Source organism: Chinchilla lanigera, unplaced genomic scaffold (genome assembly GCF_000276665.1).
Source record: "Chinchilla lanigera isolate Chin_1 unplaced genomic scaffold, ChiLan1.0 scaffold00123, whole genome shotgun sequence".
Classification (NCBI taxonomy): Eukaryota; Metazoa; Chordata; class Mammalia; order Rodentia; family Chinchillidae; genus Chinchilla; species Chinchilla lanigera.
Window position 1 is genome coordinate 2002351 of NW_004955524.1, and position 17676 is coordinate 2020026.

Below are 17676 nucleotides of genomic sequence, written 5' to 3' on the forward strand. Positions count from 1 at the left end.
GACCCATTGGTTGTTCAGGAGGTTGTTATTTAATTTCCAAGTGTTTATGGAGTTTTTGGAGTTCCTTCTGTCATTAATTTCCAATTTCACTGCACTATGGTCAGATAATATGCATGGGATAATTTCAATTCTTTTGCATTTTGGAAGGTATGCTCTATGGGCTAAGACGTGGTCTATTTTAGCGAATGATCCATGTGCAGTTGACAAAAATGTGTATTCTGATGTTGTGGGGTGGAACACTCTGTAGACATCTGCTAAGTCCATTTGTTCACAGCTTTTGTTCAGATCTGTTATTTCTTTGCTGATTTTTTGTTCAGAATAGCTACCCCTGCTTTTTTCTGGGTTCCTGTTGCATGAAGGATTGTTTTTCACCCTGCCTGGTGGTTTCCTTCTGTGTTGTTCTTGGAATTGTGCTCATTCTTACGTCAGTCTAGAATAACTTTCAGTGCTCTTTGTAGCACTGGTTTGGTGGTCATGAATTTCTCCAGTTGTTCTTTGTCATGGAAGTATCTAATTTCTCCATTAATTTTGAAAGATAGTTTTGCAAGGTACATCAATCTGGGTTGGAAGTTATTTTCTTTCAGGACTTGAAATACTTCACTCCAAGCTCTTCTTGACTTGAGAGTTTGTGTTGAGAAGTCTTCAGTGGTTCTGATGGTCTTTCCTTTATATGTGACATGTTTATTTTCTCTAACAGGTTTTAATATTCTGTTCTTGTGGTGAATTTCTGGAATCTTGATGTTATATGCCTGAGCATAGCTTTATTTTGGTTATGGCTAATTGGAAATCCATATGTCCCACTTACCTGTATGTCAGATTATTTTCCCATGCTTGGGAAATTTTCTGCTCTTCTGTAAATATTCTTTTTATGTCATTTTTTTGACCCCTGCTTTTTCAATGATCCCTATTAGTCTTACATTGTTTTTTTGTGTATCATCTTGCAGTTGTTGAATTGTTATTTCCTGGTTCCTTGTCATTTTTAAGAGATCTTGCCTTTCTTGATTGCTAGCCATGATCCTGCCTTATGTTCTGAAGGTATACCTTTAGTTTAATTTAAGAGACTTCACCAGCTTTTAGTGGAATTTTTATGTGCCTGAATATCTTTGTAAATTTGCTTCATGTTGTTCATGAATGTGTTGTTCATTCAATGTTTGCATCATTTACCTATGCTTCCCTATTTTTCAATCTATGTCTTCTCTAGCTGTGCTGAGCAATTCTTTCATTAGGGTTGTCATTTTTTTTTTACCTGAGAGATTAGTTTTGATCTGATTTCCTCTATACTCTGATGCATTTGTTTCTTTACTTCAGTTGCTTTCATTTCAGAAATTTCAGGTGTGTGTCTTCCCATTTTGTTTCTGTCAGTGTCACCTTGACTTGTTCTCAGTGGGCTTGAGGTCTGAGATTTCATTTTGCTTCTTTGTCTTGACAGTTTCTATTTCAAAAAAATTATTTTGCTTTCTTTGATGATCCTTTGTGAGGTTTTGTAGGTAGGTATATCACTAGTATCAAGGCCTGTGTAGAAAAAGTCTGTTCTTCGGGGTTGTCTTTTGTGTGTAGGAGATTCTTGGTTTGCGTCTGTCCTGAGATCCTTCCTTCCCAATTAGTTGAGAGTGGGATGTTGTTTTCTGTTGGGCTCAGTCCCCAGTCCTTTGGTGTAGGACTGTGGTGAGGTTACTACCCCAGAGCTTCTCAGTATTGTTATAGAAGGGAGAACAACTGATTACAACAGTTATGTCATCTTAGGTAAAGTAGTACAGTTAGCAATAGCAACAGCATCAAGCGCAATTTAGAAAGTGACAGACTGTGTTATCTATCGATTTTGTAATTCAGATCATAGGTGCAAAGTCTATAGTTATGTAGCAGAACAAATTGTAAATTAGGAGTTGTATGAAAAGTGTTTTCCCTTAATAGAGTGCTTTTATCCTGTGGTGGGGGAATTTAGGGAGGAGTGTTTATAAAACAAAGATAACTAGAAAGGAAGTAGAAGCAAGGCTAGAGAACAAAGGATGTTCATGTAAGATTTGAGAAACTAGAGAGGGGTAGAAGACAAAGAATGAAGGCGTATTTGTGGAATTATCTGAACTTGGTCTCTGGGTTTGGGGGATGGGATAAGTTTTCTGTGGCTGGAGTTCTCCCCAGCTGTTTAGAAAAGAGAGAGAAAAAGAAAGGAAAATTTGGAAACTTAAAAAGAAAGAAAACTACAAAAAAAGAAAAGATAGAACAAAGTTGAGAAAAACAATAAGAAAAAAGGAAAAGAAAGTAAGATTAAAAATAAAAACATGCAAAAATAAAATAAAATACTTAAAAAGTCAGGTATTCCCATCCACCTGCTACTATTCCATGTGCCTTTGTCCCTAACCACAATGCTGGTTCACCTAACTTACCACCCATGGCTCATATTTCAGACTTTTCCATCTCACTAGTTTTACCTGTCCATTGTGTGTGCCCTAGTTGGGGTTTTACTACGTGGTTGGCATTCCCCCAGTGGCCTGTGGTATGGTAATTTAGGTCCTATTTTGTAGGGGGAGGGGCTAGGCACCTGAATTTCTGCAGCAGAACTGGCTGCAGAGCCCCACAATCTTGCCAAGCTGGTTGTCAGGTCCCCTTGGAAATTATTGTTTGACAATTTTATTGATCTTCCAATACAAACTAATCTGCTTAGTACTTTTGTTTGTGTATATTTTATATTCTTATTCCCTAGTACTTAAGTATTTACATATTTTCAAATTCTCTTCCCTTGTTTGAGGTAAAGTTTTACTTTATTTTTATTTATTTATTTATTTATTTATTTATTTATTGGTACTGGTAATTGAACTCAAGACCTTGCACTTGCTAGGCAGGTGCTTATGCCACTAAGCTATATCCCCAGCCCTAAGTTTTACTTTATATATCGTAGTCCTCTTTTTCATTTATTTTTCAGAAAACATGATGCTTTCATATTTTCTCTAAGAGTAGAATTTTCTTCTTAAGTGTTTTCTTTTATATGCATATCTTTGGGATCCTGGTTACTATTTTCTAATGCTTGGTTTAATTTTCTGTTTGGCATAAGGATAATGCATCAGAGTGACTATTACTTTATATAATATGTGATTTGTTTATTACATTTTGGCATATAATTTGGAGTGAGAGGAGAGAGAGATTTAGCAAACAGGATTTTAAGTCTCCCTGTTCATCTAAATTTCTGTAGCTCCCAATAAGTTCTCTCTTCAAGAGGTTTCAGTAACTGTTTATTCTTAAGGACTTCGCTGGATTTTGAGGATAAAGACCACTTTTTGGCAGTGTCTACAAAGCTATCACTATGGAAACTCCAACAAGAACACATATAATATAACTGTGTTATTTTGGGGTACATTGGGTAAGGAATAAATGTAATATCAGAAATTTTACAAAGGAAAATGAATGTACCAGTCATAATAGTACAAAGGGCCAAATTCTCACAAAGAAATATCCTTATTTTATATATTTTATGGTAATATAGCCTCACATGGAAAAGAAGAAAAAAGATGAAGTGCCTGCTGCTGACGATGAGAGTATGTTTAGGAAGATTAAGGAGATGAAGTACTGTGAAGTTTGAGTCGAAACACCTGCTGAGGGTACCAGTCTAACCCATCTGGCCATGTGGCCCATGAATGCAAAATAAAGAGAAAATATTCTGCAGTTGAGGAGCTCTGGAATCACCTAAGGTTCTCTGTGGAACAAAAGGCCTCTTCTCAAAAAGCTCATGGCTTTTAATGGTATTAATCTGGGAGGTGTGTGGAGGTCTTGGTGGAGTGCATAGGGAAAAGAAACTTTTGAGCCATACCAGACACAGAGGCCTCCAATTAGCAATGCACAGATAGGCTGATGTATGCAAGGCTGGCCCCTTCACTGCCAGAAAGTTATAATTCCTTCTGAGTCCCATGGCCTCAGCTGAGATCTTAAGTCATGCCTTAGCCCTGGAATCACATAGGCTCCAGCTCAAGCCTCCATTCCAACCATCAATACAGAGGGTTTACTTGCCCACATGTTGTTGCTTTGCTATTAATGAAACCAGCAGCATCTCAGGTGAACTCGATAACATTCTTTTAGCCAATTATTTTTTTATTTTAAAAATAAAAGGAGGAAAACATTAACAGACAGACAACATTTTAAAAAATAGCAAAAGAACAATACAGACAATACAGAGTTACAAACAAAGTGGTAGGAAATTAACAATGCTTCTTGTATTACATATTGATATCTTCAAAGTGGTTTCTCATGAAAACAGATATAGACATGCAGTACTGATCAGCCAAGGACTCATTGACAGTTTCTTTCAGCAAAGAAATAGAGGACAGTAGAACAACCATGTTAACTATCCTGTATGTACATACATACAAAATTTCTCCTTCTTTCCCTTCTCTTTTCCCCCATCCCAATTGCCCTTTACCCTTGAGTGCTTTCCTACCATTTCACACTGTCTACCATACCTCTGAGTTTAAATTAACTCTTTCAGGCTTTACACTAGTGAAACAATGCGGTGCTTGCACATGTATGTTTGATTTATTTCACTTATGAGTATGGCCTCTAGTTGTGACCATTTACGTATAAAAGCCTCAAGTTTATCTTTCTTTACAGCTGAGTAATATTCCATTATATAAAAGTACCACAATTTTCTTATCCAATCCTCAGTGGATGGACATTTGGTGTGCTTCCACATTTTAGCAATTACAAATTGTGCTGCTATGAACATAGGTGCACATACATCACTGTGATATGATGTTTTTAGATCTTCTGGGAAAATCCCCAGCAGGGGGATAGCTGGGTTGAATGGGACCTCTAGGCCTAGTTTTCAGAGGAATCTCCAAACTGATTTCCACAATGGTTTCACCAGTCTGCATTCCCACCAGCAGTGGAGAAGGGTTCCTATTTCTCCACAGCCTTGCCAGCATTTGTTATTGGTTGATTTCTTAATGCTAGCCATTCTTACTGGGGTAAGATGGAATCTCAGTGTTGTTTTAATTTGCATTTCTCGAATGACTAATGATGTTGAACATTTTCTCATATATTTATTTGCCTTTTGTATCTCCTTGTCTGAGAAGTGTGTATTCATCTCAGCTGCCCAATTTTGGATTGGGTCTTTGAATTTGGAGGGGCTGATATTTTTTAATTCTTTATATGTTCTAGATAGAAGGCTTTTGTCTGAGGGACAATCAGCTAAAATTTTTTCCAAGTTTGTGGGTTTTCTTTTGACTCTGCTGGTGATTTCTTTAGATGTGCAGAAACTTTTCAGTAGGATGAGATCCCACTTGTTGATTCTTTCAAGTGTTTCACGTGCAGTTTGGTTTTTGTTCATGAACTCTCTGCCTACCCCTATGTCTTTGAGGTTTTTACCTACTTTCTCTTCCAATAGATTTAGTGCTTCTGGTTTAATATTGAGATCTGTGAACCATTTTGACTTGAGTTTGGTGTATGGTGATAGGCTTGGGTCTATTTTCAGTCTTTGGCAGGTAGCAAGCCAATTTTTCCAGTACCGTTTATTAAAGAGGCTATCGTTCTTCTAGTGAGTTTGATTGGCCCCTTTATCAAAGAATAGGTGGCTGAGTTTGGTTTTGGTTGTGGCTGTTTCTTCCAGTCTGTTCCACTGATCCTCAGGTCTGTTTTTTAGCCAGTACCAGGTTGATTTTATGACCGTAGCTTTATAGTATAATTTCAGGTCAGGGATTGTGATTCCACCTGACTTGTCCTTGTTGCCCAGGATTGCTTTTGCTATTGCTTCTGCTCTTCTGGTTCCAGATGAATTGAAGCCATGTTTTCTCAGATCTGTGAGGTGTGCTAATGGTAGTTGAATGGGAATTGCATTGAATCTGTACAGCAGTTTTGGGCAAGGGCTTCATTTTTCCAGAGAGAACAGCATGGTGTTCCCCAAAAATATTGATATGCTTTTATGCTAGAAATTTTGAAGTTTATAAGTATACAATTGTGTGTGATCCATACATATATAACCAATGCACGTGAACATTATGCACAATTCTCCTATAGATTATTTTCAACTTTAAAGAGAGACACAGTTTGTTATTTATCTCAAATGGGGTTAGGTCCATATAATTTCATAGTGTTAAAATCTTTAGCATATGATGCTGTAATATATGCTTTTAATCACCAATAAACTGTTTTATTTAATACTTTTGCCAGAAATATTTTCTTAAAGAGCAAATCAGCATAATAAACCTGTCATCCTTAAGTTTCAATTTTTAAAAAGCTGTCAAGGAGCCTATAATCTGAAGTCTTACCCTATTGACTATCTAATGTTAGAAAATGCTAATAAGCTTTCCTTTCTTTCTTTTATCCTGAAATCCAGGGTACTGAGGTACATTTTAAACTGTTTAAGAACAATTTTGAATTTTCAGTTCCCTTTTTTTTCTTGAGACAGGTTTTTCAATGCAGTTCAGGCTGGCCTTGAAGTCATCTGTAGCGCAGGCTGGCCTTGAACTTGCAGTGATCTTCCTGCCTTGGCCTTCTGAGTTCTAGGATTACAGGTGTGCATCAACATGCCTAGCCTTCAGTTCACTTTTGCACACAGTTTGTATTTAGGACTCCTGGGAAGCCACATTAAGACAGTTTTTATACAACTGCTTCATTTTTCTACTTCCATTTATTTTTGAAATAACATTTTAGCAAGCTTTCAGACTTTACTATGGTTGGGAACCCCTAGGAAGTGTTTTACTAAGACAGGGAGAGGGCTTGTATCCACACTTAATTTTCTTCTTTGTTAAATATGTAGGGCCAGAGGTCTAACGCCTTCATCTTCTGGTGGGAAGGTCCTTCTGTCTAGTTAGAGAATGTAAATCTTACGCATTTACATAGAGATGGTATAGTCAAGTAACAAACACAAATACAAGTCAATGAAAAAAAAATCCTACGAAGTAATTTAGAAGATATCTAAAAATAGAGCAAAATGTAAGTAATATGAATATGCAAAGCAAATAAATTACCACAAAATTTAAATAGAATAAATACTTCATGTAAACCTAAATGGCAAAATTGTACAATAAATCATAAATCTACTTATTTTCTGTTTACAAAAACATGTGGAAACAAAAATGAATATGGAAAACTTTTAAAATGTAGAATGGCAATGTCCACAAAGCTATCATGATGGAAACTCCAACAAGAACACATCTAACATAGCTGTGCTATTTTCAGGTACATTGGATAAGGAATAAATGCAGTATTGGAATTTTTAAAAAGGAAAATAAATTTACTAGTTGTAATAGTACAGAAGGGGGCTGGGGATTTAGCTCAGTGGCACAGCACAAGGTCATGAGTTCAATTCCTGGTATGGGAGAAAAAAAAATAGTACAGAGGATCAAATCCTCACAATGAAATATTCTTATTTTATATATTTTACAATAATATGGCCTTACATGGAAAAGGAGAAAAAAGGTGAAGTGCCTGATGCTGATAAGGAGAGTACATTTAGGAAGATTAAGAGGGAGATGAAGTAGTGTGAGTGGGAAATTTATGGTTTGTACTGAGCAATTTCAACAATCTTGTCCAAAATAATAATGTTTGCATATTTACAGTACAATCCAAAGCTAAATTAGTAAGTCTAATCAATTAGATTCATATATATAGGTACAGCACCCAAATGAAAAGTGCATACTTTCAGCTAAGTATATAGATCAGTGGTAGGGCATTTTCTAAGTCTATAGGAGGCAGAGTATTTGATCTGCACCACTACAAAAATAGTAAGAATACATGTTTTATCACTCATAGGGAGCATTAGCAAGGAGTTAACATAAACTAGGCTGTTGACCAAGAGTCAACGCAAAGGATGGTTGTAATTAATACAAGAAAATAGTGTTTTGTATGCTTGCTGGTATGTCAGATAGCAGCATATGGAAATGGAAGAATATGTCACTGGCTGAGAGAGTATTTGTATCCAAAACTGCACAAAAAAGGAATAGTACTATTTTAAATAAGAACTGCTACAAATGTTAATGTTCCCAGTGACGGTTTTGCATTTTCTAGTTATGAAATGATTGCAGTGTTGAATTTTGTACATTGCTAAATGTATTCAGACTTGCCAATATTCCTGTTTTTCTCAAATGCCCTTGAATTTATAATTCTTTTACCTCAGGCCCTAAAATTGATCTGAGTGTCCTGCTTTTTAAATTTTTATTAGTACATGTTTGCTGTACATAATAATTAAATTTATTCTGGAGTGTCCCGGTTTTTGTTCCTGGCAGCTGTATAACTTTGACAGAGCAGAGGCGTACATTGCAGATTCAAGCCTTCTGCTGCACTACAATCATCCAGCAGAGCTTGCGGTTTTTATTCTTAAATCTCAGGTTATGTTTCTCTATTCTCAGATCTCAGAGATTTGATTTTAAATTATTTAAAATCAAAATAAAATAATTAAAATTATTTAAATTATCCTTCATCTTCACTGATACATCCAGAATGTACTTGTTTTACTCAGGCACCTGAGCCACTGAGCTATATCCCCAGCCTCCAGAATGTACTTGTCTTAATATGAAGCACTTAGTATTGTGCTATTATGTGCAACTATTTTAATTCTTGATATCAAGGACCATTTACCCAGCCAACTGTGAGTGGAATCTGCTTTTTAATTCTTTAAGCTTCCCTCAACACAGCTGAAAGTTATTGTACGGTTCTTTTAGAGTAAAAGTTATGTTATTTATTTTCTTACAAATTCTAGGACTTCATGGAGGCCAAGTTCTTCCAAAGACAGATTGAATTTCATTGTTTAGGACATTGTCTTAACTCAGCTGGCTGCATAAAATCACCACTAACCAGGTATTTAACACAATAATCATTTCTTTTTAACAATTGTACACAATAAGAAAATTAAGAGGGACTGCTTCCTAGTTTATAAGTGAAAAAAAAGTCTTAGTAATGCATCCTTTCAGAACAGACTAATGAAGCAACTCTCTCTGGACTCAAGTAAGGGAAATTACCTAATTCATGAGCAATCCATCCTCAAGCCCTTGCCTATCCAGATTATCTCATGAAAACAAAACTTCTAATGCCATCAAACTCAAGCTTAGACTCTTGTTATATGACTATGGAGGAGGAGCACATTTAGTTCACAAATGCTATTGTACTGGATTGGAATATAATCAGTGAGTCTTTTCCCTAAGGACCTTGATCCTCTCTATGCAGGCTTACGCTGAGCAACTACCAGAGTTTTCTGGCCTTCATTTTTGCCATAGAAGAGATCAACAGAGATCTTCATCTTTTACCCAACATATCTCTGGGCTACGAGTTCCATAATTTCCTTTACAGTCACTGGAGGATACTGGAGAGTTCTCTCATTTTGCTCACAGGGCAGGATGAGATCCCCAATTACTCCTGTAGGAGAAAGAGCAAGTCTGTCGCAGTGCTAAAGGAACATCATGGGCAACCTCTCCTCAAATTGGACCACTGCTGGAGCTCTACAAGTTTCCACAGGTGAGGGTTGTGTGATGGGGAAAGATGAAACCATGTCTTTGCTGGGGCCATTATAAGCTGCCTAGAAGGGATGAAAGGAGGAGACTGGGTTTATGCATCATGGAAGTAGACAGTCTCAAACAGGAAGTAGACAGAGACTTGGTGGCTACTCATAATTTTTGTGTTCAGCCAAGAGGAGGGGCAGAAGAAAGTTGTAAGGGACAACATGAGTCAGAGACCAGCAGGGACCACCAGGCTTGTATAAAGGCAACATGGCATAAAATTTATTGTGCGTGGGTGCAGACAGACAGAGGGTGAAAGGGCAGTCTGTGAGGTAGACAGAAAACCAGAGCCTTTTCAACAGGGCTTGGACAAGGGGGTGTCAAGTCGGGAGATAAGGCAAAGTATGTGGTAGGGGGCTCAGGAACCTCAGGTGAGGACATCTGAGCAAATAACCACGGTCAAAGTTCACCAGTTCCTCAGTTTCAAAGTCCTCGGGGCATCTGGTATGAACATATAGATGTTTCCAGATGTCCTGTGCTCAGAAGATTTCATGTTGTCTTATCTCTTCATGACATCCTGCCCTGTGTTTGTCAGGGAACTGGGTTGGGTTTTGTCTGAGAGTGATGCTGCTGCCGACAAATAAATTAGGTGCTGCGAAAGTCATGTCCAGGTCCAGCCTGACAAAAGTGAGGATGTGTTGTAGAAGTCTGAGTCTGATCAGCTATTTTATAAAATTCTTTTAGTGAATGAGCTCATTAAAAGTGGGAGCAGCAAGAGTCTCCTTCTGTTGCATCCGGCTGTTGCTACTCTTCAGGTCTGGCACTGGGGTGTGTCAATACCCTTCCTCATGCTGCTTCCAACTTCCTTTTCATTTCAGGTTACTTTCGGTTCTTTTGATCCTATGCTTAGAGACACTGCCCAGTTTCCTTCTCTCTATCAGGTAGCTCAAAAGGACACATCACTGGCCCTTGCCATGGTCTCCTTGATGATTCATTTCAGGTGGACCTGGGTGGGACTTCTCATTACAGAAGGCCAGAAAAGTCTTCAGTTTCTCTCAGATATAAAAGCAGAGATGGACAGGAATGGCGTCTGTGTTGGATTTCTACAAATGATCTCAAATCCTCTTATGTCATATGTCTCAAATATGCAGCACAAAAATAGCCTGATCAAGGAACCAATGTCAGTAAATGTGGTTATTATTTACTATGATAGTGACGGTCTAAATGAAGTCGATGTTGATATCCGGCAATATTTAGTGACTTGGGGAGTCTGGGTGACAAACTCCCAATGGCATGCTGACATGGCTGGGAGAAATTTCATCCTTGACTCATTCCACGGGACTCTTATTGTTTCACAGCACCACGAGGAGATTCCTGGTTTCAAAAATTTTGTCCAGACAGCTAATCCTCCCAAATACCCAGAAGACACTTACCTCACTATGTACTGGTTCCAGAATTTCCATTGCTCTTTCTCTGACTCTGATTGAGAACTGAAGGACTGTGCACCCAATGCCTCTTTGGTGCAGCTGCCTGTGAATCGTTTTGACACAGCCATGAGTGACGGGAGTTACAATATATACAATGCCGTGTATGCTGTGGCCTACGCTCTCCATGAGATGCTCCTACAGCAAGGACAAAGGGCACTCGTGGAAACCAGAGAAGCAATGGTGTTTTCCCCCTGGCAGGTAACGTGTCTTCCACTGGGTGATACATAGCATCATCAAGGTACCTTACTTAAGTTATTACACATGTGCTCCACCCAAGGAGCTTAAGAATCTTTCTTCAACAGTGTAAGAGACTATGCACCAGTCTCATGAATAAGGTAAATCTTGACCTGGGTTGAAATGGTCATCAAGAAAGGAGCCACTGGCAAGCAGGATATACATACAAGGCAAAGTCACTGCTCTAATTTAAAGGACGTCAGTGCCACATCCACCTAGTATTTTCATTAGAACAATCCAAATATTTACCAAGAATTTCTTAAAGCCTAACAGAGAAACCTGTCGTCCTTTATGAACCTAAATGGCATTTAATGGCGTAATGCACACATTGTATCAGTTTTCTCATTCCATTCTTCATCCACTTTTGGAACTGATAACCACATTTTGTGGGCCGGGGATAGAGCTCAGCAGCACAGCGCCTGCCTGGGAAGTGCAAGGTCCTGTTTGATTCCTGGTACAAAACACACACACACACACACACACACACACACACACACACACACACAATTTTGCAGGCAGCTACGATGAGAACAATCCAAATGAAAACGGTTGTTAGAACATTGATCACACAACTGATTTGACCTAAAATCCATTTATTGTGTTTATGAAGTGGGCATAGATGACAGATTTCTCCAGAAAGTAACATTTTAAGAATAATACAATATTTAGTCCTCCATAGGTTTTCATTTGTTTTACTTCACTGATGGCAGCGTTAACATTGCATATGGAAGGCCAGGGATATAGCTCAGCGGCACAAGTGCCTGCCTGGCAAGCGCAAGGTCCTGAGTTCAATTCCCAGTACCAAAAAAAAAAAATTGCATATGGAAAGGAATGAAAGAGAAGCTGTTGCTTTCCTCATTCAAGTTTTCTGTCTTAATTCTGTCTTAATCCCTGTTCACGTAGGATGATGTCTCTTTTAGCTGCACCCTTTTCTGAAGAACACACAATTTAACAATCCTGTTGGAGACCAAGTGAACTTGGATGACAGAAGGAAACTGGATGTAGAATATGACATTTTGAACTTCTGCAATTTTCCAGAAGGCCTTAGACTTAAGGTCAAAGTAGGAACATTTTCCCTACATGTTTCACTTGATCAAAGATTATCTGTATCTGAAAATATGATCGAGTGGGCCAGAGCAATTACAGAGGTACGCTGGGCATAATCATACTGCACTTTGTGAACCACAAATACCCGGAATAATGTTATAGGCTTAGTGCCCCCAACTTTGCTTATGAAATTATATACAAAATTGGACAACTCCCTTTTTAACCTGAAAAAATTTCTTATTTAATATGCTCTTATGAAAGAGAATGGAGGATATTTATTTAATTATATTTTTAAATATATGTATTTAATATTACTAAAATATTGAGATTAAATATAAAACTGTGTATATGTATGTGTACAAATGAAGTGTATCCCTCTAGTCCTGAAGGGTTAAGTAAAGTCTAAGAAGTCATCATTTTATAATGTTTTCCTCAGACTCCCCGCTCGGTGTGCAGTGAGAGTTGCAATCCTGGATTTAGGAAAAGCCCTCAGGAGGGAAAGGCTGCCTGCTGTTTTGACTGTACCCCTTGTGCAGACAATGAGATCGCCAATGGCACAGGTAGGAGCATGTCCTTGGACACGTTCTCACTTTATTTTATATTCACTCCATCCATCCAGGAAATGGAAAACATTTGTAGAGGACAACAGTGATGAAATTCTTCCTTCCTTCACTAAGACATTTATTTACTGTACTCCGTACAGTTACCCCTTAAAAACACACTTTCTGTCCATTAAACTACACTGGCTCATTTTTGTTTTGTTTTCTTTTTCTTCCTCTTTTTTTTGGGGCACTGCAGAGATTGAACAAATAGGTGCTCTACCACTGAGCTGCATTAGCATTTTTCATTTATTTTGAGACAGTACCTCACTAAATTGCCTCAAATTGGCCTAAAACTTGTTGTCCTTCTGCCTCAGCCTACTGAGTAGCTGGGATGACATGTGCCACTTCTGAAAACATTACTTCTCAAGAATATCATTTTACACCACACCAGTATTAATGTTTCACCTTCATTATGTTTACAGTACAGTATTATTAAATACAAATTCTACATTCTTTAAAACTATTTTAAATTACACTGGAGACAAAAATTTGGCATGCGCTTGCCTTTCTATTGTTCTTGACACAAAGCAGGAGTTCAGAGAGCATGTAATTGGTTTGAGACAGAGTATGTCTTTGGTGTACGACATGCTTATGTACAGTGTAACCTCAATTACTGAAGTTTATCCCTGCTTGCCTAGCATTTATATGTGAGCATTGGAAATGTGCCCTGAGTTAGTCTGTGACATACAGCTGCAATGACAAAGAACACACAGACTAAGGAATTTCGTAAGTGCTGATATCTACACTTCTTGTGAGTATGTCCAAGATACTTTACAGAGACCATAGCATTGGTGCTTTATCAGAGAGATGATGGGTTGTATAAATTTTTGTTAGGATAACAGTGCCTGAAATGGTACATTCCCTATTTTTGTAATATTTGAAGGCTTAAAGTGAGGTTCCACACTTCTCAACTGCTGGTAGCAGTGTAGATTGGTGAAACCACTGTGGGAATCAGTGTGGAGGTTCCTCACAAACTAGGACTAGAGATTCCACTTAATCCAGCTATTGCCTTTCTGGGTATTTCCCCAGAAGAATTAAAAACATCATACCACAGCAATATATGTGCACCCATGTTTATAGCAGCACAATTTGTCATAGCGAAATCCTGGAAACAACCCAAATACCCATCCACTGAGAAATGGATTAAAAAAGATGTGTTGTTTTTATGGAATGGAGTATTACTCAGCTATAAAGAAAGATAAACTCGAGGCTTTTACAGGTAAACGGACACAACTAGAGACCATACTCATAAATGAAATGAATCAGACCCACATGTGTAAGCATCATATTGTCTCCCTGGTGTAAAAAACCTGAAAGAGTAAATAAAACCCAAACTGTACAATAGATATTATGAAAGGGAAAGAAATTGCTCAAAAGAAGGAACAACTGGGATGAGGGAAAGGAGAAAAAGAAAGAAAGAAGAAAGGGGATATGGATGATAGATAGATGGATAGATAGATAGATGGATAGATAGATAGATAGATAATAGAGAGACAGATAGCTGGGATAACTGTACTGTGGATGTCTAATGGCTTTTCGAAAGGAACAGGTAATGCTTAATTTTTAAATTTTTTTGGCTTTTTTAGCAGTTTTGCATGCATATATCTGGTAATCTGAACAACTAATTTGCAGACAATAATATGCAATATAACAACCATTGATGAATTCCTACCATCTTGTGTAGTGAAACTCTGTATCATTTCTAATGTTTATTTTTTTTATTTTTGGTTTTTAATGGTTTGATCAATCTTGCATTCTTACATCTGGTAATCTGAGCAACTTCACTGAAGATAACAATATATAATATAACAACCAATGTTAATTCCTATTATTTTGTTCTGAAACCCTGCATCATTTTTATTGTTTTTGCTTTGTTTTGTTTTTGTCTATGTTGTTGGTATTTTTCTATAGTTCTTTTTTATTATTCTCTTCAAAATAAAAAAGTGAGGCTCCAAGTCAATGAAACATAGATAATAAAAGATGCATGTTAGGACATGGTGTAGAAAAGTTACAGAAATCCAATGCTGAAGATGTTTGTGTAACGTAAGTACTACTTTGGATATGCTTGAATTTATACTAAATTGAGACTTGGTGGAATCATTGTTCTACTGCAAATTTTCTAATTTCTTTTTCTGGCTGATACAATTATTTCGTTTTACAAGATACTTGATATGATTTCAAATTTGCTTTGCAATATTGACTATGCCATGTATTGTGTAGTTAACTTGGGTTTATATTCTTTATAGAGATTGGAGATAAGATACAGTACTTTTATTTAAATGTTTCAGATACACATACAGAGAACAATGTATCTAATATATCAAGTACTGAATATTTCTGGTTCATGAAATACACTCTCAATAATTTCTAGTTTATAGAATAGATTATAGCATAAACTATCTGTAATAGAAAAACTATCTGTAATTAATAAATTATCTGTAATTGAAAATACTGCTTCTCAACTCTTGTGTGTTGAAAGTAATCCTGTCTCCTTAGAGACAAAGATACACTCTATATTATGTATATTTACATGTTACTATGTCTATTTAAATGAAAAAAAGGATGAAGTTCTACATGTAAGTATTCATCAGAAACTAGAAAAAGCAGAACAAATTGATCAAAAAAGAAAATCAAAGATAAGGAACAAAATTCTAGTGTTTCTTAAATTAAAATATGTACATAGAGAAAATAAGCAAAAATAATGTTGGCTCTGGGGAGTAAAATGCATCTGAGACCCTTAAGACATCTGATCAAGAAGAGAAAAAACAGAAACAAGTACAATATCATAACCAAAAAGCAGGTCATTTACGAAGGTATAGAGAAAAGTTTTATAGAAATTTAGTACAAATAATTTCAAATCAAAGTATTTGAAAGTTAACTTAAAATTTATAAAATCACTAAGGTGGTAGCATATTTACCATAAGAAAAAAATAAAAACCTCTATAATACCATATCTGCTAACAAGCTTGAGTCCATAATTTAATACTGCCCTACAATTCTTACACCAGTTAAGAGTATACTAAGTGACAAAACTTATAATCATTCAAGAGCACAATAATACTGAGCTAACTGAAGCTCCTCCAGAAAAAAGAAAAAGTAGGAAACAACACATTTTTAGAGAAGTGGTAAATTGCACTACTTATACCTCACAAAAAGTTTACAAGCACTGTTCTCCATGAAATAAATTCAATATTGTAATATATATATATAAAATGTAGCATGAGCAAATGATTAAATTTGGTTTATAAAATAAAATGCCCCTAGGTTCTGAGAAAAGAGATATCAAAAATGAAGCAAAATATAACTAAATTGAATACCTTTCCATGACTTACAACTAAACAACAACAATAATTCTCACTCTATATCCCATAAATGGTATTTATAGTCCCCTAAACAACTCACATTTTGTGGTTCAAATCTGAAAACAACAGTGATACCAATTTCCTATGTGACCACTTCTATCAGACATTCCACTAAAGATTTTGGCCCATGCAGCAAAGTCCAGGAAACACAAAACAGCAAATGTATACTGGAAATGAACAAATGTAATTGATATCGTTTTCTCAGGACATTGGTGTGTAAGAATCCAGTAAATGAATAAATTAATAATTGAATTTAGTGGTGATGGAACACACGTTCATTGTAAAAAGAAGCTATTTCTACAACTCAGCCAAAAAACATGTACTGCTGAAATTTGTAAAGTATACTTAGTACATCAGATATGTATTATCTAGTGACAAAGCCTAAAATTGTTCTGAGAGATATTATCAGTAAACTATAGAAGAATATTTATGAACACAAAACTAAAACGAGTGGCTGAATAAGGATGTTCACGGATTGAAAGGCTCAGTAATGGATGTTAGTACTTTCTATCATGACATACTGATTCAGTCCAGCTGAAACACACACTACAATGTATATTGGTGACATTACAACATTTTATACAATAGGAAAACTTGCTCTCGTTGGTCTGAAGTGCTATCTATATCAGGCATATTTCCTAGAAACTTAGCAAATTATGTTTGTTTATCCAAAAAGTGCTTGTTCATTAAATGACTATCCAGAGCATCACTTCCAGGGGCTTCAGTTAGACAGATGGATCGTGTATCGCTTTGTGAAAACAGATAAACATTTTTCTGAATATGCCAATAAAATGAGATAAAAAAACAGCTCTGCTAAGTAGATCATAAGGAGATGGTTATTATCAATTGGGAGTTATTCTCCATATCACTCTTCCCATCTGTCTAGAAAAGCAAAGGAAAAGCCAGGCCTGATGAATCTAGCTACAATTTCAGCACCCTTAGATGATGAGGAAGGAGGATTGCAAGTTTGAGACCAGACTAGGAACTGTAAAGACTTAATAGGACTAGCCTCAAAATTAAAAAAAAAAATTTTACAGTTGGGAATGTAACTTAGTGGAAAAAGTCCTGAATTTCATCCCTAGTAATACAGGACAAAAGAGAAAAAATTAAAATGATAGGAAAGAATGGAAAGGAAAGGACAGGGCAGGACATACAGGAACACAATCAGGCTCAGTGAGTCCAATGAGATTCTGGGGGTGGGTCTGTGAATAAGAGAAAAATAATAAGTGGAATGGATATTTGAATTTGTCACTAGACATGGAGCAGTGTGTGAGGTGTCCAGATCATCAGTATGCCAACATTCACCAAAACCACTGCCTCCAAAAGTCTGTGACGTTTCTGGCTTATGAAGACCCCATGGGGAAGATCCTGGCTGGCACAGCCTTGAGCTTCACTGTCCTCACAGCTGCTGTCCTTGGGCTCTTTGTGAAGCACCGAGACACTCCCATTGTCAAGGCCAACAACCGGGCCCTCAGCTACACCCTGCTCATCTCCCTCACCTGCTGCTTCCTCTGCTCCTTGCTCTTCA

At 36.9% G+C, this 17676-nt stretch overlaps 1 protein-coding gene across 1 annotated transcript in view; it reads left to right on the forward strand.

Annotated features, from left to right (window-relative positions):
* The window catches only part of LOC102004314 (vomeronasal type-2 receptor 116-like), a 26179-nt gene that overhangs the window by 7844 nt on the left and 659 nt on the right, over positions 1–17676 (forward strand). Inside the window, 6 exon segments of the mRNA XM_013507192.1 lie at positions 9148–9368; positions 9371–9435; positions 10295–11101; positions 12058–12285; positions 12621–12744; positions 17404–17672. Of these exon segments, the coding sequence (XP_013362646.1) occupies positions 9148–9368; positions 9371–9435; positions 10295–11101; positions 12058–12285; positions 12621–12744; positions 17404–17672 (1714 nt within the window).